Source organism: Diabrotica virgifera, chromosome 4 (assembly GCF_917563875.1).
Source record: "Diabrotica virgifera virgifera chromosome 4, PGI_DIABVI_V3a".
Taxonomy (NCBI): Eukaryota; Metazoa; Arthropoda; class Insecta; order Coleoptera; family Chrysomelidae; genus Diabrotica; species Diabrotica virgifera.
This window is the reverse complement of record NC_065446.1, coordinates 18,395,514-18,418,722: the sequence shown is the minus strand read 5'-3', so window position 1 is coordinate 18,418,722 and position 23,209 is coordinate 18,395,514. Positions and strand designations below refer to the sequence as shown.

Here is a 23,209-nt window from a genome sequence, read left to right as displayed (position 1 = left end):
ACAAAAATATGTGGGTCAAAGCCCAGTAAAAGTTATCCGTCAAGGAAATATCGGTTTAAAATGTTACATTAATCTAGGATGTTTAAAATATTTGGCTAAAACAGATTAGCCAAATATTTTAAACATCCTAGATAAATGTAACATTTTAAACCGATGTTTCCTTGACGGATAACTTTTACTGGGCTTTGACCCACATATTTTTGTTAAACAATATCTTGGTGGTTAGCATGTACATTGCACGTAAGCACAGTTATGTTGTGATTTTGATGTGACCCTTTTGAGGGATTTTAAATATACCTTTTATACAGGATTTTACTGTTTTTTGTATTATATGGTATACAGCCAACTACAGGAAAACTTTTTACTTGTTGAGACTTTTTCATATTTTTATTTAAGCTTCTTTAGCATGTAGATTAGTTCTTCTGTATTGTTGCTTATAAGTACTATGTCATCGGCCAATCTTAGATGGCATAAAAATCTGCTATCATTTTTAATTCCCAATTTAACTATTGAACACATCTTCTAATGCAAGAGTAAAATTTTTGGAGATATAGTGTCTCCCTGTCTAACTCCTCTCTCCGTTCTTATTTTGATTGTTATTAGACCTTCTTATACATTTATTTGCATAGTTGCATTATTGTCGTATATGTATTTGAGGAAAAGAGTCCTTAAGTCTGCTCAAATTTAAGAATAGAAATACGGAAAGTGAAGAGAGAGATAAAAAAACCAAATGATCCTGACACATTGTAGTCCAACACCAAACCATAAATAAACAAACAAACGAACTGAAGACATTCTCAAAAACACTAACAAACAGGCAAACAAACTATGGACGACTGATGAAATATTATACAGAAATATTACACAGTGGCTTACAGAAATATGTAAAGAGATAAAATACAGAAAAACACAATGACACATTTCTCCACATGAAAATAAAGTAAATATTTGAAAATAGAAATAATATATATTCTAGGACAGTAACAAACATAGAGCCTTCTGATACCGTTGTAATAAATAATAGACGAATGGAAAACATATACATATACTAACTTCAGGAATTAAAACACATATTTTATACTAATGTTGGCTGAAAGAGTGATAGGAATTAAAAAAACATCAAAGAAAATTGCTTTGGTGTGACGAAGAATATAAACAAACAATAGAAAAAAAGACATGAACTATACACTATACATGCAGTATTGTGTTTGTGTGTTGTGTGTTGTGTTTTATTCGCACTGGTTTTCCCAACCAACTGGCCAGTCAATTTCATAATGATTTTTTATACTATAACTTATCACTAACTCAGGGGAGTAATGTGTAGTGTGTGTGTGTGTTGAGTAAGTGTCTTGTTACTTTGCAAAGTCGACGTCACTGTCTTTCTAAAGCGACGCTAATTGTATCCGAACGTCTGCGGTCCCTTCGGTGAGTACCGATCCCACAAGGAGAGAAACTATTTTTATTTATTAATTTATAATAAACGAAAAATCTCTGACCCTGGTGAGATTCGAACTCACGACCATTCGGATCTTTCGATCCAAAGGTAGGCGCTCTTACCACTGAGCCACAGAGGGGAGTACATGTAGTATTCAACTCAAAGAAGAACATGAGACAGAATTGAATTGAACATCATGTCAATCTGGGATCTGGGATCTGGCCAGCTAACCTGACAAACGGTTAAAGTGGTCTTGTCACTGGAGAAGACCTCACCAAGCCAAAAGAAGCCTTTTGCTCCACAGCGAGCAAATAAGCTTGTAGAACCTTACTTGTGTTTTAATTGCTAATTAGTGTAACTTAATAAAACAAATGTTTTCTAGAATAATACACTCACCAACTACACTGCTGATAAAAGAATCCCTTCTTGCCTGTTGAGCTACCAGTGCGGAATACTTAGATCCACCTTCGGCCCACCCTCCTACTGCTATTTCTAATTTAACGTGGGGATGAGTTTTCTTAATATCACTAAAGTTTCTGAATCCATTTTGTTCAATATCCAGCTAAAATGCAAATTGTGGAAGTAAGGATACCAAGCTATAGTTTGCAAGCAAACTAAGAGAGTCGTTAATAGTCAGTTCAGCGGGGTACTATTGGTGGAGATGTTTACTTAAATAAACAAGGGATTATTCCATAATAATCCATATTTCATAACAGGTAGATCCTTGTTGATAAAATTTCACACCTTGAAGAATAGCATCCCGCTGAACTAAATATTAAGGATTCTCTTATTAGTCCAAGTAATTAAGCTTAAAATAGGACAAAACCTCGCAATTTTTACAGAATGGATCAATTTGCTTGAAAATTTGATAATAAGTAGTGGATTGTCCAGGGATCAAAATCTGTATGATGCCGAAAGGCGCTTTTACCATGGGGGTGGTTGCCACCCCATCTGGTGGGTGGAAATTTTTTATTATATTTTGACCACGAAAGTTGGTAAAAACATCCATTCTAAGTAAGAAACGTTCTATATATTTTTGTGATGAAATTAATAGTTTTAGATTTATTAGCTATCAAAAGTGTTCATTTTATATCGAAAAAATCAATGTTTTTAATAAGTTGTCTGCTAATAACTCCAAAAGTTTTCGTTTTATCAAAACTACTTTACTTAACAAAAATATACCTTTTGAAAAAATAAACAAAATCGTTTTTTTAAATTATCTTTAAGACCAATAGTAATCGAGCTATACTTTATTATATATGTTAGCTCTTCTGCATGCGTCAAATGCTAAATATTGTAGTTTCAAAGTCAAAAAACGGGAAAAGTATGCATTCTTTGAGGATACCTTGTTCAAAATAATTTAAAGTACTTAAAAATATCTATCTCCAGAAATAGAAAAAAGTCTCTAGCTCAAAAATTAAGTGACTTATAATGAAAAGAACGTCAGTCCCTATTTTTTTCTGCGAAAAAGTGATCGGAAGCAACCGCCCTAATCACCACCCTAATTCAAATTAGTCATTGACCTTATTTAGTCTTCTTTATTTATCTATTATTAATAGGCTCTAGAAGTTTGACCGGCCTAGAATGATTGGTTTAAAAAAAATGGAATAAAGAGTTTTTGTAGTTTGGAAAAAAATGGCATTTTCTTCAGAATAGAAAGATTAGCATCAGAGATACGAAAAATGTTTAATAATAAAATTATAGTTTATTTAATTCCCAAGAGCCTGGTTTGCAAAAATTTTTTTTACGACAAAAATTCAGTGAACTATTGACAATTAAAACTTGTAATAACATGCAAAAACCATCTTTACCAACCCTTTCATAGTCACCTCTTTTTGCGACTGGGGACTTTTAACAGATTTAATAATAATACCCTTATAGATCTTGTAAAAACCTACAAAACTCTTTTTTACCAGACTTTCTACCAGACAAAAAATAAAAAAGTTACGGTTAAAAAATCAATATATTTTTTTGAAAAAAAAAAAAATCCAATTGGAAGCATCATAATGTAAGTTAGCGGTGATTTTAGTCATTGGTCTTATTCATTCTTCTTTATTTATGTATCATTAATAGATTCTAGAAGTTTAAGTGGCTTAAAATGATTAGGTAGTTTTTTAGAAAACTAGAGTTAAAATGCATTGTTTTCATTCTGGTGGGATATGCTATATGCCATTAGAGTGAAAACTTAGTCTTTTGCTAGCAGTTGCCGCTAGGGCATCTATGCCATTTCGTTCGTTGCAATTCGGGACTGCACGCTGGGGTTTGTTTTGGTTGGATCAGGGAGAGCAGCATATGTGCCTCCTGATGAGAGACTAATAAGTTTCGAAACCGGTAGGGGTGCTTGCAGCACTCTCTGATTGGACTGGAATATGGTTCGGCTGTATTTTCGTTTTGCAACGAAATTGAAAATGGTTATTCATTTTTGATTTACATTTACTCTGTGTGGAGTATGAAGGGAACCAGTCTCGTTGGAACTTTACCGCGCTGAGCAGATGGGACGTGAATTGTAAATTGTAGAATTCCCTCATCTTCCTTAGTCTCAGCATCCGTATGGCTTGCAAATTGTAGAAGCCTCGGAGGTGTAACCAGAGAAGGTTCCCATTGTTTTCATTCTGGTGGGATATGCTATATGCCATTAGAGTGAAAACTTAGTCTTTTGCTAGCAGTTGCCGCTAGGGCATCTATGCCATTTCGTTCGTTGCAATTCGGGACTGCACGCTGGGGTTTGTTTTGGTTGGATCAGGGAGAGCAGCATATGTGCCTCCTGATGAGAGACTAATAAGTTTCGAAACCGGTAGGGGTGCTTGCAGCACTCTCTGATTGGACTGGAATATGGTTCGGCTGTATTTTCGTTTTGCAACGAAATTGAAAATGGTTATTCATTTTTGATTTACATTTACTCTGTGTGGAGTATGAAGGGAACCAGTCTCGTTGGAACTTTACCGCGCTGAGCAGATGGGACGTGAATTGTAAATTGTAGAATTCCCTCATCTTCCTTAGTCTCAGCATCCGTATGGCTTGCAAATTGTAGAAGCCTCGGAGGTGTAACCAGAGAAGGTTCCCATTGTTTTCATTCTGGTGGGATATGCTATATGCCATTAGAGTGAAAACTTAGTCTTTTGCTAGCAGTTGCCGCTAGGGCATCTATGCCATTTCGTTCGTTGCAATTCGGGACTGCACGCTGGGGTTTGTTTTGGTTGGATCAGGGAGAGCAGCATATGTGCCTCCTGATGAGAGACTAATAAGTTTCGAAACCGGTAGGGGTGCTTGCAGCACTCTCTGATTGGACTGGAATATGGTTCGGCTGTATTTTCGTTTTGCAACGAAATTGAAAATGGTTATTCATTTTTGATTTACATTTACTCTGTGTGGAGTATGAAGGGAACCAGTCTCGTTGGAACTTTACCGCGCTGAGCAGATGGGACGTGAATTGTAAATTGTAGAATTCCCTCATCTTCCTTAGTCTCAGCATCCGTATGGCTTGCAAATTGTAGAAGCCTCGGAGGTGTAACCAGAGAAGGTTCCCATTGTTTTCATTCTGGTGGGATATGCTATATGCCATTAGAGTGAAAACTTAGTCTTTTGCTAGCAGTTGCCGCTAGGGCATCTATGCCATTTCGTTCGTTGCAATTCGGGACTGCACGCTGGGGTTTGTTTTGGTTGGATCAGGGAGAGCAGCATATGTGCCTCCTGATGAGAGACTAATAAGTTTCGAAACCGGTAGGGGTGCTTGCAGCACTCTCTGATTGGACTGGAATATGGTTCGGCTGTATTTTCGTTTTGCAACGAAATTGAAAATGGTTATTCATTTTTGATTTACATTTACTCTGTGTGGAGTATGAAGGGAACCAGTCTCGTTGGAACTTTACCGCGCTGAGCAGATGGGACGTGAATTGTAAATTGTAGAATTCCCTCATCTTCCTTAGTCTCAGCATCCGTATGGCTTGCAAATTGTAGAAGCCTCGGAGGTGTAACCAGAGAAGGTTCCCATTGTTTTCATTCTGGTGGGATATGCTATATGCCATTAGAGTGAAAACTTTCGAAAACTATTAATTTTATCAAAATAATGTATAGAACATTTTTTGCTTAGAATGAACGTTTTTATCAAGTTTTGTAGCCAAAATATAATAAAAAATTTCCATCCCGAGATGGGGTGGCAACCACCCCCATGGTAAAAGCGCCTTTCGGCATCATATAGATTTTGATCCTTTGACTATCCAATACTTATTCTCAAATTTTCAAGCAAATCGATTCATTCTGTAAAAATTGCGAGGTGAAAAGCTTCGGTTCCTGGGCTATATACACGATGCAGGGTGTCCAGGAACTCTACCGGTAAACGAAGACAGGAGATTTCTCAGATAATTTTAAGACAATTTAACCCAATTCATCTAGTCCGAAAATGCTTCCTAAGGGAGCTAGAGCTCTTTGAAGATGGTGTCATTTAATTAATTTTTCTTAAATACCTCCAGAACGCTTCTATTTAGAAAAACGAAATTTGGTATGGATATTTACTTTCCAGAAATGAATTGATTTTATCCATTGCGAATTTCTAGTACCGGTCATATACGTCCGTTTTGGGTAGGGCAATGGTTATTTTATCGTATAACTTTTTTGTCTTTAACCTTTAAGCATGTCTGACACTGGATTATTAAATTGTGAGATATTTTAGCAATAAAAGTTACCCTTGCCTTAAGTCGGTAGGACACACCGTTTTCTAGAAAAATCGATTTGAAAGTTTTGCGTTTTTGGAATTTAAAAAAAAAAAATTGAAAAATTTTTTCAAAAAAAAACGATGTATTTTACTAACTTAAAGCAAGAGTAACTTTTAGTACTCGAATACCTTATAATTTAATAACCTAGTGTCAAAAATGCTTAAAAATTAAAGACAAAATGTTATGCTATAAAATAACTGTTGACCTACCCAAAACGGACGCCTATGACCGGTACTAGAAATCCGCAATTAATGAAATCGCTTCATCTCTGGAATATAAGGAATCAATTGATTTGTTTTTATGCCAAATTGCAAATAAAATGTGAAAATTGTCAGATGTAACTAAAATTTCATGTCACTAAAATGTATATTATCACGGACTTACCTTCTTTTCTATGATTTGTGACGCACTGAAAAATGCTCATGAAAAGAAGCATACCAGTTTTCGTCTTTCTAAATAGTTTCTTTTTGAAATTTTTTTTTGAAATTCAAAAAACGAAAAATTTGCAAATCGATTTTTCTAGAAAACGGTGTATCCTATGGACTTCAAGCAAGAGTACCTTTCAGTACTAGAATACCCCACAATTTAATAATTCATAGTCAAAATGCTTAAAAACTAAAGACAATAAAGTTATGCGGTAAAATAACCGTTGCCCTACCCAAAACGGACGGCTATGATCGGTACTAGAAATTCGCAATGGATGGAATAGATTTATCTCTGGAAGATAAATACGCGTACCAATCTTTGTTTTTTTAATAGAAGCGTTCTGGAGGTATTTAGGAAAAACTCATTACAAGACGCCATTTTCAAAGAGCTCTAGCTTCCTTAGGAAGCATTTTCGGACTAAGTGAATTGGGTTAAATTATCTTAAAATTATCTGAAGAATTTTCTGTCTACGTTTGTCGGCAGAGTTTCTGGACACCCTGTATACAGTTCTGTTGTGAAATTATATAAACAAGGATTTAATTTTATAAAACAGGTGGATCCATTGATGATGGAGTTTCTCAACTCGGACAATATAGCTCTTCGCTCGGCTGAATATTAGTAAGTCTCTTAGATAGTTTGTCAGACTTTAAATATAAGTTATGTGTATGGTTACAAGATCTTACTACGGAAATGAAGCTGAAATTTTTTATGTAGAAATTTAGTAGTACATACTTAGTATAAATATATCGCCACCGCCTACGAAAATTATAACTCCGAAAAATGCCGTTAAGAGTAGAACTTTCAATGACCGCCGCGAAAAATATTATTTTCGATTATATGATTTTGAAAATTATAATCCCTAATAAAGTGTTAGCGAAAAAAAATATTTTTTGAGGAGTATCGGCAAAAAACATCATTTCTGTTTGTGGGTCCACGAAAATTATAATTAGTAAAAGTTCTCAGAAATAATTGTTTTCGTCGTCAGAAACAGAAACAGAAAGGGAAATAATTGTTTTGGTCGGCATCTATTATGAAATAAATATTTTTATTATAAATATTTTGGGAGTTATAATCTTCGCGGACAGGCATATACAAAAATTGTAATCGCCAATACTTATCAAAGAGTTATTATTTTCACTGGAAATGTATTAGGAATCACATTAATCATAGGTACCAGCGATATATCTAAATGTGGCTCTAGGAAACAGAAGAAATGTATCGTATAAATCGAAGTTTGATAAAATAACAATAACCAAAAAAAGAATTTTAAAATAGAGTTAAAACTATCTTGACTATCACTGTCAACGGCATGCACTGTAGGTCAATGATTAGCATTCTGTGAATAGGCGAAAAAGCCTAAACGCGGTCGTCATAACGAGTCTTGCCTTGTCAATGATTACCAACTTCCTTTAGCTTTAATTGGATGATATGGATACCAACAATATCTAGTTTTAACAGGAAGGCTCTACGTGCCACAGAGCTCATGCCGCATTGGACATTCTGCACGAGCGATTTGAAGGTATGGTTACATCACATGGATTTGATGTGAACTGACCACCAAGATCGCCCCATTTGACACCACTTGCAAGGATCTGTAGTTAAGTTCAAAAATAATCCCAATAAATTATACATACATAATAAAATAAGAAGAGCAAGACGAAGATAGTCTTTGCTAATAAGGAAAAATAAGTTCGTTTCGAATTTCCCATATTTATACATATTTTATATATAAAATACGAATAATAAAAACGATAGAAAAAATAAGCAAAAATGTTTAGACAAAATAATCCGTTGTTTCTCACCTCTGGATCTATAACCAAAATACTCCATGATTTATCGTCAACTCCAATAAATGAATAAATTAAATGCGTACATAGGTCAACTGGGACATCGTCCAAAGCATATCTTCCACTTCCTGGTCTGTATATAGCCCAATTGCTAAAGTAACACACTACTTTGGCTGGGGTTGCGTCTAAAATAAATAAATGCATGTCTGTGTAAATAATAAACAGATTAATAAACAATTATATTTAAACATAAAATAAGGAAGTAATTATCAAACGAAAAAGAACATGGACTCTATAGGAGGGGAGAAAAGTATGCTAAATTTGCAGTTACTCGAGCATTATGGAGAACTATTGGTCCTAAAACCAAAAAAAGTTTAGTTAAGTTTTTCATAAAGTGGGGGACATTCCACTTTTTAATTTAATTTTCCCTTTTCAACAATCGTTTTTTCCGATTATAGCACCATCTATCCATAATTCGAAAAAATTTCTCGAATAAAAGTTGCTTATTTTTACGTAAAGAATCGAAATCTGCAATAAAAATTGGGGGCTCCTATTTAAAATTTTAAAGTAACCCTCCACCCCACCTCCGTGGGGGGTCGTGTTTGGTGCCATTCGATAGATTTTTCAAAAATATTGAATACGTGTATTTTGCACCTTTTTCGATTTGAAGTTCATTTCGCAAAATATCGCGGGGCTCGTATTTAAAATTTTAAATTTATTTCCACCCCTCTCCGTGGAGGGCCGGGCTTGCTATCAAGGGATAGATTTTTGAAAAATATTAAACACGTATTTTTTAGTTTTTCGATCTGATGTTCATTTCGCGAAATATTCGCTTTTTTTGTGAAACTTTGTGACTCGCCATTTCCTTACGCCCCGCTCAAATCGCCAGATTTTTGAAATACACACTTTTGCATGTAATTAACTTACCTTATCTTAATCTGACGATTTCGAGTTTTTCTAAGGATATATATTTTTTTCGTACCCCCCTTAACGAACTCCCCTGTATTAAGAGCCAATATAAATGGCAGAGGCACATTTAGGGTACAAGGTTTCTCCTCATGTGATAATCTGACGTGCTCGAGTAACTGCAAAAATCCCCACTTGGGCTCCCCTACCATAATAAAAAGAGACTTAAGACAAAAGTGTGTGAGGATTATTTCTTTTTGAACTGATAGGCTATTGATTATGTTAAAAAAGAGGGATAAAACGAATGTCACTGTCTAAAATCAAAAAATATTTTGTTTTGGTAACAATATATTAAAAAAACAAAACAAAAAAACATGAAAAAACGCGATTTTTTTTATCCATAACTTTTCCACAGGGGTATAGGTAAAGGCTTCGATATATCTGTTTCAGAGAAAAATAGTATATTATTCAACGAGCATGTAATGACATCTATTACTCACGATGATGAAGTTTGCGACACGAGCCGTTGGCGAGTGTCGTAATTCATCAGAGTGATTAATAGCCATTACATGCAAGTAGAATACTATACTTTTTCTACGGCCTTTTTTGTTTGGATTAGTAGAAAAATATAATTATCAACTACTAACATTATTTAAAACGAAATATTTTATTTTTCATAAGAAAATATATTTTATATAACTATGGCAACACTGTTAGAATTACACTCGTTGAGCTTATGAAACAATCAAACAGTTGTCATTATGTCATGGAATGGCGGTGGCTTTTAAAAATAAGACATATTTTAAGGCAATTACATGAAAAAGAACGTGTGCTCTCAATTAAAATCTATTGTACAATGAACAGTAAGTAAAACAGAATTTATTGATATGAATTTCATATCCGTAAGTCCTTTTACGAAATTAATACCGATTGTTTATTGTTTACCTTTTAATAACGTCAATCTTAAAATGTCAAATTTTGAAATTTAAACGTAAAAACTATACTAATCCATTGTTAAAGTTAAAAATCCTTTAAACATTTTTCAAATTTAATTGTTCATATAAATTACAATGATTGTTTTATTAAATAAACAAGTTTAAGTAATTTTATTTGCTAATAGGTATATTAAAAGTGCCATGCACCACTTGAATCTAACTTCAACCCGTGAGTAATGACCCGCGAGTAACTTCAGCCCGTGAGTAATGAATTATTACTCACTGGTAAAGTAATGGGTGTTATTATCTATTCAAAAATAGCGAATAATGAGTGTATTATTAAACGGTCGTAGAAAAAAACTTTTTTCGTTCCTCTTCAAATCGACCTTCAGTAAGCACACGTTGCATACTATTGATTCTTCGTCTATAAAGACTGTATCTAAGGATTCTGCTATCACTAATAAATTATTGTAATATACGTAAAAAATCCAGCATAAAACATTCAGGACTAAAAAAAAGTACATAACATTTCAAAGATAAAAATTAACAAAAAATAATGGCTGAAGTTAAAATATGCAATATTTTTGTCTATGAGTGTATAAAAAGGAGGCATTTTTTAAAAATTAGTTAGGAATTAAATATTGTATACAACTTACCTATTGTTTGGAAGCTTGCAAGGAAAACGAGGACTACTGTCTTGAGAAACATTCTAAAACAATAAATTTAAAAATGATAAACAACTCACCTGGAAATTTCTTTATATAGGTTAATTTATGAATATTTATTTTGAAAATCCAATGCGTGTACCATTCAATCATGGGAATTTTTCTTCCGATGATAACGAATTTTAGGAAATTTTTTATTATCAGATAACAATGACAACTCATTTAAGTATTTATTTTATATCTTAACTATAGATATATTATTATGTTTACATGGGATTGAGTCATAATTATTCGTATTGAAAATTTAATAAACTAATGTTTGACGTTTCGATGTCCACTCCAGAAACGATGTTCATCTCTTCCGGGAGTGAAAAAACATACGAGAAACAGCAGCAACTGTTGTTCTACAGAGTTTTTTACGTCAATAGTTTTGGAGTTATTTGCGAGTGAAAATATTCATTTTTCAACAAAAGTAGATGGAGTATATACTCCACTTGTTGGAGTACATACTCCGCATAGAGAGTATCTACTCTTATGCATTGTGAGTAGAATTTCATCACATCAAAATATTTTTATTTATATGAAATGTAGTATAAACTATTATACTTTATGCTCATACTCATGAGAAAATACTCGGAGTTTATACTCCGTTTTTATTCATACCACCCATTATAGTCGGTTCGCTAAACTCAGACGCAGCTGGCTAGATATTTTAGTCGATATTTTTTTTGTTTTGTTCCAATTTTGCAAAAATTGGCAAAATTACTAACTATTTAGTGATTATTAACTATTTAGTAATTATTTTTTGCCAATTTTACTAAAATTGACAAAATTAACGACTAAAATATCTAGAAAGTTGCGTCTGAGTTTAGCGAACAGACTATACCTCTTCATCACAGTCGCAATTTACATGTAACAGATTGCCAAGGTATTTGAACTGGTTTACCCGTTCTAAAGTGAGGTTTCTGAAAACACTTCAAAAATGTTTGGAGGAGTTTTCCCCGAAAATAAATGCTTAATTTATTGGTTATCTCACTTCGGAATATTCGATTTGGAATTTGACAAATAAAAATTTGTTTATTCATTAATATTAACAATTAAAAGTTCTTGAGTACATCCATCAACCCTACTACTTAACAATGCCATTTACCCATACCTATAGTAAAAATTGCAGAATATTTTGAAAGATACAGAATTGAATTACTGAAATATTGTGGAGCAGCAATGACAGAACAATTAACAACATTAATTAACAAAATCATAAAACACGGTAAAATACCGGAAGAATGGAGAACGAGCGAACTAATTCTACTATTCAAAAAAGGAGATAAAAAGTAGCCAGAAAACTACAGAGGTATCAACTTGCTAAATACTACCCTAAAATTTACAACTAAAATCTTACAAGACGTAATGAATCAGAGGATAAGTTTAGCAGATGAACAACAGGGTTTTCGTACTGGAAGATCGTGTACAGATGCAATATTCGTCATAAAGCAAATTATTAATATAGACTGGTCTATAATAGACCAGCATTTCTATGTCTGATTGACTTAAAGAAAGCATTTGACAGAGTAAGACTCAAAGATGTAATCCATCTTCTGTATAATAGGGAAGTCCCTCTAAATATCATAAAAACTATTGAGAACATCTACCAAAACAGCAAAATGGAAGTCAGAATAGATGGACAACTTACAGAACCTATAGATATAGGCAGCGGAATAAGACAGGGAGACTCATTGAGTCCTATGCTTTTCAATTTAATCATGGATGAAATCACCAAAAACGTCAACAAAGGAAGAGGATATAGAATGGGAAACAAAGAAGTAAAAATACTCTGCTACGCAGACGATGCAATATTGATAGCCCAAGATGAAGATAGTCTGCAAAGATTAGTCCACAGATTTAACATAAGAGCAAAAGAATTCAATATGACAATTTCATCTCAGAAAACCAAAACAATAGTAATCAGTAAAGAACCAATCAGATGCAAAATAGAAATTGATGGTATCAGTATTGAACAAGTAATGGAAGTAAAATACCTTGGAATTACATTGTCAAGTTACGGAGACCTAGACAAAGAAGTGAGAAATCAAGTACAAAAAGCAAATAGATTATACAGGGTGTCCAGAAACTCCACCGACAAACGAAGACAGGAGATTCCTCAGATAATTTTAAGACAATTTAACCCAATTCACCTAGTCCGAAGATGCTTCTTAAGTGAGCTAGAGCTCTTTAAAGATGGCGTCATGAAATTAGTTTTTCTTAAATACCTCCAGAACGCTTCTATTTAGAAAAACTAAAATTGGTATGCTTATTTACTTTTCAGAGTTGAATCGATTCCATCCATTGCAAATTTCTAGTACCGGTCATAGGCGTCCTTTTTGGGTAGAGCAACGGGTGTTTTATCGCATAACTTTTTTGTCCTTAACTTTAGTGCATTTTTGACACCGGATTATTAAATTGTAAGGTATTCTAGTACTAAAAGTTACTCTTGCTTTAAGTCGGTAGGACACCCCGTTTTCTAGAAAAATCGATTTGAAAGTTTTTCGTTTTTGGAATTTGAAAAAAAAATTGAAAGAACTTTTCAACAAAAAACGAAGTATTTTACCAACATAAAGTAAGAGTAACTTTAGTACTCGAATACCTCATAATTTAATAATCTAGTGTCAAAAATGCTCAAAAATTCAAGACAAAAAGTTATGCTATAAAATAACTGTTGACCTACCCAAAACGGACGCCTATGACCAGTACTAGAAATTAGCAATTAATGAAATCGATTTATCTCTGGAATATAAATAATTGTACCAGTTTTCGTCTTTCTAAACAGTTTTTTTTTTGAAATTTTTTTTTAATTCAAAAAGCGAAAAATTTTCAAATGGATTTTTCTAGAAAACGGTGTGTCCTACCGATTTAAAACAAGAGTACCTTTTAGCACTAGAATACTTCACAATTTAATAATACAGTGTCATAAATGCATAAAAGTTAAAGATAAAAAGTTATGCGATAAAATAACCGTTGCTCGACCCAAAACGGACGCCTATGATCGGTACTAGAAATTTGCAATGTATGGATTAGATTTATATCTTGAAAATAAATACGCGTACCAATTTTTGTTTTTCTAAATAGAAGCGGTCTGGAGGTATTTAAGAAAGACTAATTACAAGACACCATATTCAACGAGCTCTAGCTCCCTTAGGAAGCATTTTCGGACTAAGTGAATTGGCTTAAATTATCTTAAAATTATCTGAAGAATCTCCTGTCTACGTTTGTCGGTAGAGTTTCTGGACACCCTGTATAATAATAATAACACTATATGGCGAAACCGACATATTAACACTGAGATGAAGTCAATAGTTTATAAAGCCAGTGTAAGACCAATAATGACATATGAATCAGAAACAAGACCCGATACAGCCACAACACAAAGACTACTGGAAACGGCAGAGATGAGAGTACTGAGAAGATTTACAGGAAATACACTGAGAGATCGAAAGAGGAACAAAGATATTAGAAGAAAATGTAACGTACAGTGTATAAACGGATGGACACTAAATAGAAAAAAGAATGAAATAACCGCATAAGAAGAATGGGGAGAGACGTGTTGTCAAAATAGCAAGAGATAAATCACCCATCGGTAGAAGAAGTATCGACCGACCGTGCAAAAGATGGAATGACAACCTTCCATAGAGGTATCAATCCGCCAATGAACAAGCAGAATTGCTTATAAAGAGGAAGAAGAAGAAGAAAATACAGAATTGAAACGTACTTTACATAATTGAAATTGGACTATTTGTGCAGCCTCAGGAATGTTTTAAAGTTATAAACAATTTTTTGACTTATAAAAAATACAATATCTCGGCAACTATTATGTACATTAAATTAAAATAAATTAAATTAAATTAAGAAAATGGTACTGGAAAGGGCGTAGTAGGGCGCTTCTTTTAAAAGAAAAAAAAGTTGAATTGCGAGAAGTGGTTCCCGAGATACAATCTGTCAAAGTTGACCGGCATTTGCGATGAAGTTAGAAACAATAGGATGGTAACCTTTGAACCGTTACTTTTTTATTTCTGTCCTCTTTCTTTATACAAATTATCAAACCTTCAAGAGACTCATTACATATATTATAATTATAATAATTATAACAAAAACGATTATTACCCGTGAAAAATACCAAAAATACCAAAATCCCAATCAAAAACTATGTTGAAGAAAAAATAATTTGAAAGTTCAAAATCGGTATACGTTAAAAAATAGTATATTGTACAACAAGTAAGAAAAAAGACATATATTTCTCACGAGCGCACAAGTTTGAAGAAATCAAGCGAGGGAGAAATATGTCATTTTCTCATGTGTTGTACACTGTACTTTTTCTATGGATGCGGTTTGTCAAGAGTTCAAGCTTCAAAATTAAATAATTTAAGTGCTATTAGGTATATTATGCATAAATTGAAATAAAATACATAAACATATACAGAGTCTGTAATTTAAAATAAATTCAATATCTCAAATACTAATTGTTTTTGTGAAAAATGCTCAGACCCGTCGATTAGTATTTCAAAGTGTCCTTTTTGACATACAATAATAATGTATATAGGGTGTCCCAATTTAGAGATATGACGTCATCGTTGATTTTCTTAAATGGCAACACTGTCATTTTGATAGCTATTTTGATAGGGTGTGTAAAGTTATAAACAACTGCAAAATATCAAATTCTTATTCTCTACCATTTACAAGATAATAGAAAATATCAAAGTTACGTCTGTAATTTGGTATATTTCAATAATTAAAATACTAATAATTTTTTTGAAAAATGCTCAGACCCGTCGATTAGTATTTCAAATTGTAATTTTTGACATACAATAATAATGTATACAGGGTGTCCCAATTTAAAGATATGACGTCATCATTGATTTTCTTAAAGGACAACACTGTCATTTTGATAGCTATTTTGATAGGGTGTATAAAGTTATACACAACTGCAAAATTTCAAATTTTTGTTCCCTACCATTTACAAGATAATAAAAAATAACAAAGTTATGAAAAACAAGTAATCAAATAATAATTGAATTTAATTATTTCAATTAAGCAATAAATACTCATAATGTTGCCCTCAATTATTGTCAAATTGTCAATTGGCAACTTTATGAGCATTTGCTTATTTGAAATAATTAAATTCAATTATTATTTGATTACTTGTTTTTCATAACTTTGTTATTTTTTATTATCTTGTAAATGGTAGGGAATAAAAATTTGAAATTTTGCAGTTGTGTATAACTTTACACACCCTATCAAGATAGCTATCAAAATGACAGTGTTTTTATTTAAGAAAATCAACATGACGTCATATCTCGAAATTGGGACACCCTGTATACATTATTATTGTATGTCAATAAGGACACTTTGAAATACTAATCGACGGATCTGAGCATTTTTCAAAAAACAATTAGTATTTTGAATTTATTCCAAATTACAGATATAACTTTGTTATTTCCTATTATCTTGTAATTGGTAGAAAATAAAAATTTGATATTTTGCAGTTGTGTATAACTTTACACACCCTATCAAAATTGCTATTAAAATGACAGTATTGCCATTTAAGAAAATCAACGATGACGTCATATCTCGAAATTGGGACACCCTGTATACATTATTATTGTATGTCAAAAAGGACAATTTGAAATACTAATCGACGGGTCTGAGCATTTTTCAAAAAAAAACAATTAGTATTTGAGATAATGAATTTATTCCAAATTACAGACTCTCTCTGTATATTATGTAGGTATTTAATATTCTTAAAATTTATATACTTTATTTAAAATTATAATTAACAGTTAGGTATATTTGAATAGTTTTGAAAGGTAATTCCTGGTAAGTTTTGCTTCAACACATTTTGTTTGACAAAAATAATTGTGTTTGTATTCTGCTTGTTACCATGGAAACGGCGATCATATATGTATATGGAGAACCCGTGAGAAAAAAAAATTTCTCACTGCAATGGCCGACTTTTCTCACTGCGTGAGAAATTGTTCGTCTTGAATGTATGTAAGAAGTGAGAGAAGTTGAAGATTATATAGCATCCATAGAAAAATGTATTTTCTTGGCTTTTCATACAACAATTTTCTTATTTTTTTTAATTCGAAGTAACTCGAGTATTTTTAAAATATTAAATCATGTATAACTCGACAACAATTAATTTTAGAGAAAAATCGCTAGAGACCTTTTTTGCCTGGAATGACCCAAATTATCTAAAAAAGTTTTGTTAGAGATGAAAGAATTATTTTTGTGAATTTGTTTAAAAACATTTTTAAACAATTTTTCGACCACGGCACCGCCTGGTACCCTGTGGATTTGTTATAAGGATCTCTTTTTGAGTAAGTTTGTGCAAAAAATCGAATCGGAATAATTTTGCTAACGGGGGCGACGATACAACCCCATCTATTATCATTATCAATATTTCGAAAGAAAACTAAAAAAAAAAATACATCTTCTTACCTGTAAAAACAGAATGCTTGTGTCTACCTCAACTCACAAAAAAAACGCACTGCATAAAACTAAGGTTGTTAACTTTTCAGTGTCAGCTCAACAGTATTATCAATTCAAAACACCTCTTTCTTTTATACGACCAAAGACGGTTAACACTTTTTTTGTGTCATCGACATCGACATCGACCAGCAGGAACATCATGTAAATAATAATAAAAGATTGTACACTAAGAAAAATAACTTCCTGGTTTTAATTAAATCAATTTTAAATGAATTCTATTTTTGGAGGGACCTCTATTTATTTAGAATACAAATTCAATAGAGTTATAAAATGACACAAATATATTATACAGAGCGGCGAAAAGGTGACCTGGAAGACTTATAAGATTGATTTAAGATCTTAATATAATACAAGTTAAATAAAAGTCTTGACAAGGTTTTAAAAATATGGTCCTTATATATATTGACATTCTTTTTTTTAAATCTTGAATGGGGTGCATGTGAGAGTTCATTTTGAATGAAGTAAAAAACAGACGTACTCTCAATCATTTATTGTAACTTCCGACGACCGGTTTCTCTCTCTATAATATGCAGAGCATCTTCAGGTCAACGGTTACAAGTCACTAAATGATTTGGCTACAAGGAGCTACTTCATGAGTATTCACTAACATGATATCTTGCTCAAGTTATGCTAACGGGATATGGTGGAGTAGACGGAGAATGTTGTAAAGGTTAACAAGTTTATGGAAATTCTTGAGGGAGGTGGGTTAATTGGTGAGAGACAACCAAAAAATCTGTGCCTGCTATTTTGCTTGTGACGTATACTGAAGTGAATGTGTTATATAGTATTTTAATATGTGATGGTTTTAAAGATTTTTATTTATATTTATTAAATATTTTTATTTATATTTATTAAAATATTTCTATATATTTAGGTATGTGTTGGTGTAAGGCTGACAACGTTTGGATCAAAACGGGTTAATATTGATGTTAGCTCTTAATGTGCAATTGTAACCTAATTGTTAAGGTCAATACTCCTTGATGTTCTGATGAGGGGAGTAGTGGTCGCAAAAGGGATGATGAATGAAATAGTCGGAAAACATAAATATTGTAGCTAAATGATTGTATTAGCAGTCATGTAATAAAATAATAATAAAATGTGAATTGTTAAACAACAATGTAGGTACTTGAAATGAGATATAAATAAAATAAAAGGTAGAAATAGAAAAGAAAGTTAAAACTTGAAAATTAACATTAAGTTGAAAGTTAATTGACTGTAAATTGAGACTATGTTTTAATGGTTTAAGCAGTAAAGTAATGTTAGTAAACTGTTGAATCAGATAAAAGAAAGGAAATAATAAAAATTGAGTACCTACTTTGTGTTAAAATTCGTCAATAAAAAAGTAAGTAAAATACACATTGAAAACAAATTGCAATGGACACAAAGACGAGAAACAAATAAATAATTTTGGAGGTGAAATAGGTCAGGAGCACTGCATTTTTAACTATGTTAATTCTAAATGATTGAGAGTACGTCTGTGTTTTGCTTCATTCTTTTTTTATTTTTTTTTCGGGATTTTTCTTCTTTCAGTACCATGCCTGAATATCGTGCGTTCACTATCAAATTGGCTATACTGATTTTGTTGAAGGCAGTGTAAAATTTATTAAAAGGGACACCCTAATTAAGGCGCCAATGTAACAAAATAAAGAAGTTTGTTCTCGCAACACAACATATATGAGACTTAATATAGGAATCTCTAAGATGGAGACACTCAAGGAAGGGTTCGGCCAATTTGGATGCCTGCAAAAGACAGTTAAATAAGAATGCATGTGACAAATTGATAAAAGCAATTATAAATGGATGGGAATAAGAGTGTTGAAAGCAGGAACTTAACTACTAAAGCATGTTTTGAGCATCAGGAAAATATCAACCTACTTTCCAAGGTACTTTATACTGCTGTAAGAGTTGTCTGAAAGTAATTTCTGAAACTGTAGAGAAGATGGGGTACTAATAAACATATATTATGTACAACACAATCTAATTCCTAATTAGGAGTAAATATACATATAGTCGGTTCGCTAAACTCAGACAAAACTTGCTAGTGATTTTAGTAATTAATTATGCCAATTTGGTAAAATTGGCAAAACAATAATTACTAAATACTTAATAATTAGTAAATAGTCAGTAATTTTGCCAACTTTGGCAAAAAACAAAAAGTTACCTACTAAAATCAATAGCCAGTTGTGCCTGGGTTTAGCGAACCGACTATACCTATTATCTATTATACAATATTGAGTAAATCTTTAAATCCCGATATAATTTACTCTACTTGTCTACTGAGAAAGGTCTTCCACTACTTCGGCTTTCGATTAGAATTGTTACACTAACAAGCGAAATGGGAAAATCTATTCTGAATGAATAGATCCAAAAATATAAAAAAATAATAACTTTCGGGTATAATGTTTAATAGTTGTTTAGTTAGATCTTGTCCTCCGGACTTTAGGAGTTCGTTCGATACAAAAAATAATAGAACAAAACAGAATACCACAAGAATGGAGATCAAGCATCCTAATACCTCTCATCAAAAAAAGGAGACAAATCGGACCCCGAGAATTACAGAGGAATTAACTTATTAAACACAACATTAAAATTAACAACCAAAGTGATAAAAAACACATTTAATGAAATTATAACATTAGCAGAAGAACAACACGGATATAGGTCGGGAAGGTCATGCACTGACGCTATATTTATAATGAGGCAAGTTCAAGAGAAATCGTTGGAATACAACAAACCGGCATATTTATGTTTCGTGCACCTTAAGAAAGCATTTGATAGGGTCACATTATAGGACGTTATCCATTTGTTACACTCGAGAGAGGTACCTCTAGGAATAATTAAAACGATCGAAAACATCTACCAGAACAACACAATAAAAGTAAAAGTGGAAGATGAACTAACTGACCCAATTGAAGCCGGCAATGGGAGAAGACAGGGGGATTCCTTGAGTCCTTTATTGTTCAACCTGATCATGGACGAAATAATAAAGAAAAGTAAGAACTAAAAAAGGATACCAAATGGGAGAAAAACAACTTAAAAAAAATCTGCTATGCGGACGATGCAATACTAATCTCTCAAAGTGAAGATGATTTACAACGTATGCTGCACCAATTTAACATAACCGCCAGAAAATTTAATATGTTAATTTCCTCAAAAAAACAAAATGCATGGTTATAACAGCAGATCCAATAAGATGTAAATTGGAACTGGAAGGTCAGATAATAGAACAAGTGATGGAGTTTAAATACATAGGCATTACACTATCTAGCTACGGAAGGCTAGAAACAGAAGTGGAAGATCAAGTGAATAGAGCAAACAGAGCCGCAGGTTGCCTGAATGACACAATATGGAGAAATAAAAATATCGGAAAAGAAATGAAAGGCAGAATTTACAAAACAGTCATCAGACCAATAATGACATATGCTGCAGAAACACGACCCGACACAGAGAGGACAAAATAATTGCTCGAAACAGCGGAGATAAATCCCTTCGGAAAATCGATGGTAAGACTCTAGGGACAGAGCTAGAAGTACAGATATACGACCGAGATGCAAGGTGGATAACATTAACAACTAAGAAACAGAAGAATAGAATGGAATGACCACATAAGCCGAATAACAACAAATAGAGTAGTCAGGACAGCGACAGACGGTTCCCCAAGGGAAAACGAGTGGGAAGACCACGAAAACGATGGAAATACAACTTACTAGAGGCACATTGAAAAAACAGACAGAGTCATGTCTATACAAAAAGAAGAAGAAGAAGAAAGGTCTAATTTGTACACACTGACCTTACAGGACATGTATCATGGGGTTATCAAAGCATTCCTTAGCAAATAGTTTTATTACAAAAATATTATGATGAATTATTATTACAAACAAGTTTAGGTCTTGAAGAGCCTTTTATTGATTTAAAAAACTAATTATTGAATTTTTACTTCTTTAGTAGCGATTGAGAGTGAATTTTTATTATTCTGCGCACATGCGCACAGAGACAGTATGTAGTTAGTTGCTAATCTTTCAAGTTATGTACAGTCGGAAAAATGAAAGAATACCCATGAACGATCACATCAATCACTTATTTTGTATTTGTTGTCTTTTTCTATAAATAACAAACGTTTGTTATACAAAAAGATAGCAAATACAAAATAAGTGATTGATGTGATCGTTCATGGGCATTCTTTCATTTTTCCGACTGTATGTATCAGCGCAAATAAGTCATTAAAAGAATATATTAGTGTTTTTAGTAAATATATTATTTATTATAATTTTTGTGTCTTTGGATTTGTCTTTCACGGGAGTAAGATAATAAAGTATCTACTATAACATTTTTATACTTCACTTGATCTATTTGTCACCGTGATTTGTAATTATGTCCGAGATGTCACGTACACAGAGCGATAATAATTTCGTTGGTAGAGCATTGGACCAGAGATCGAGAGGTCCCGGGTTAAAATCCCATACGATTCATACTTTTTTTTTAATTTTTTTTTTAATTTTTGGTATTGTTTTAACAAAATTTTTTTGAAAGTGGTAGGAAGTATTAGAGTTAGTTTAATATTTAAATAAAATACAAATAAACTGTTTAGTATATTTATTTCGTTGAAATTATATAATAGAAGTATAACTTCTTACGTGCGTACTGATTACACACACATTCTTTTTTAAATATCCACAAAAATATTATTATGATAAAAAAGGGAACGAAATTGTGCAGATGTTTATAATTTCATTTAAAGTGTATCCCGGAATGATCTTAAAGGCCCGTTTTCACGCTACGTTTTATTGTACGTTTTGTGGGCCATACAAAACTGTTGCTGTTTACACGCCACATTTTATTGTATAGGATTTGTCCAATCACACAAAACGTACAATAAGACGTAGCGTGAAAACAAGCCTTAAAAACATAAACCAATTCCCAAACTATTATTCTAATCCCTTGTGTGTGACTACTGAGGGGTTGAGACCACTTGTGACCAGGTGACAAAAAATATCACCTATCAATTAGTTTACCGTTCTCGTTATGTAGAAAAATAGATAGAGCCCCTTTTAATGACGTGTAGGTCCTTATCATCCATACTTATCTGTTAAGAATGCAATTTCTTCATAAAATATTTCTTGAGTCGTATTGTTATTAATCCACTTTACATAAATGTCATGTCTAATCCTTTCCCACCTCTTATTTTGCTGTTTTCTCCATAACGCTATAAACTTTACATTTCGGATTTAGTACCTATTTATTAAACGTTCCTTATTTCGGTTCTTTATATCTCGGCGTTGGACAATTGCCAACCATCTTAACATATCCTGTTTTATTTTAACATAATATTTTTTTATTTTCTGTTCTATTTTGGTCATATTGCTGTAAATTGGCTGATTGTACATCTTCAGTTAACACACAAGACCTCAGAACTTCGGCAGATCTGTTCCGTATATTCTCGTACTCGTACGTAAGTATCTTTAAAAAATCTGAATCTTTTCGTAATCTTGTTAACATAAAACTGTTAATGTTGAGCAAAAAAGACAAAACTCTATACAAACATCTCCTCGTAACATGTACAGTGCACATAAATTATATAAAAATACTGTAAATAACTGCTTATTAATACTGTAAAATAATTATTAAATGTATTTAAATTTAATAATTAAATGTATTTATTATTAATAAATTAATTAATAAATTAATAAATTAATAATAAATTAATAATAAATTAATTAATTAATAAATTAATAATAAATTAATTTATTATTAATAATTAAATGTATTTAAATTTATTAATTAAATGTATTTAATTCATTAT

At 32.3% G+C, this 23,209-nt stretch overlaps 1 protein-coding gene across 1 annotated transcript in view; it reads right to left on the bottom strand.

Annotated features, from left to right (window-relative positions):
- Positions 1-17,481, bottom strand: part of LOC126883470 (endochitinase) — a 38,619-nt gene extending 21,138 nt beyond the window's left edge. The window contains exons 1-4 of the mRNA XM_050649037.1: positions 17,359-17,481; positions 10,858-10,910; positions 8,376-8,545; positions 1,832-1,997 (exon numbers count right to left, since the gene is read on the bottom strand). Of these exons, the coding sequence (XP_050504994.1) occupies positions 1,832-1,997; positions 8,376-8,545; positions 10,858-10,909 (388 nt within the window). The 5' untranslated portion in view covers position 10,910; positions 17,359-17,481. The remainder of the gene's footprint in view (positions 1-1,831; positions 1,998-8,375; positions 8,546-10,857; positions 10,911-17,358) is intronic.
- Positions 17,482-23,209: the final 5,728 nt, after the last annotated feature.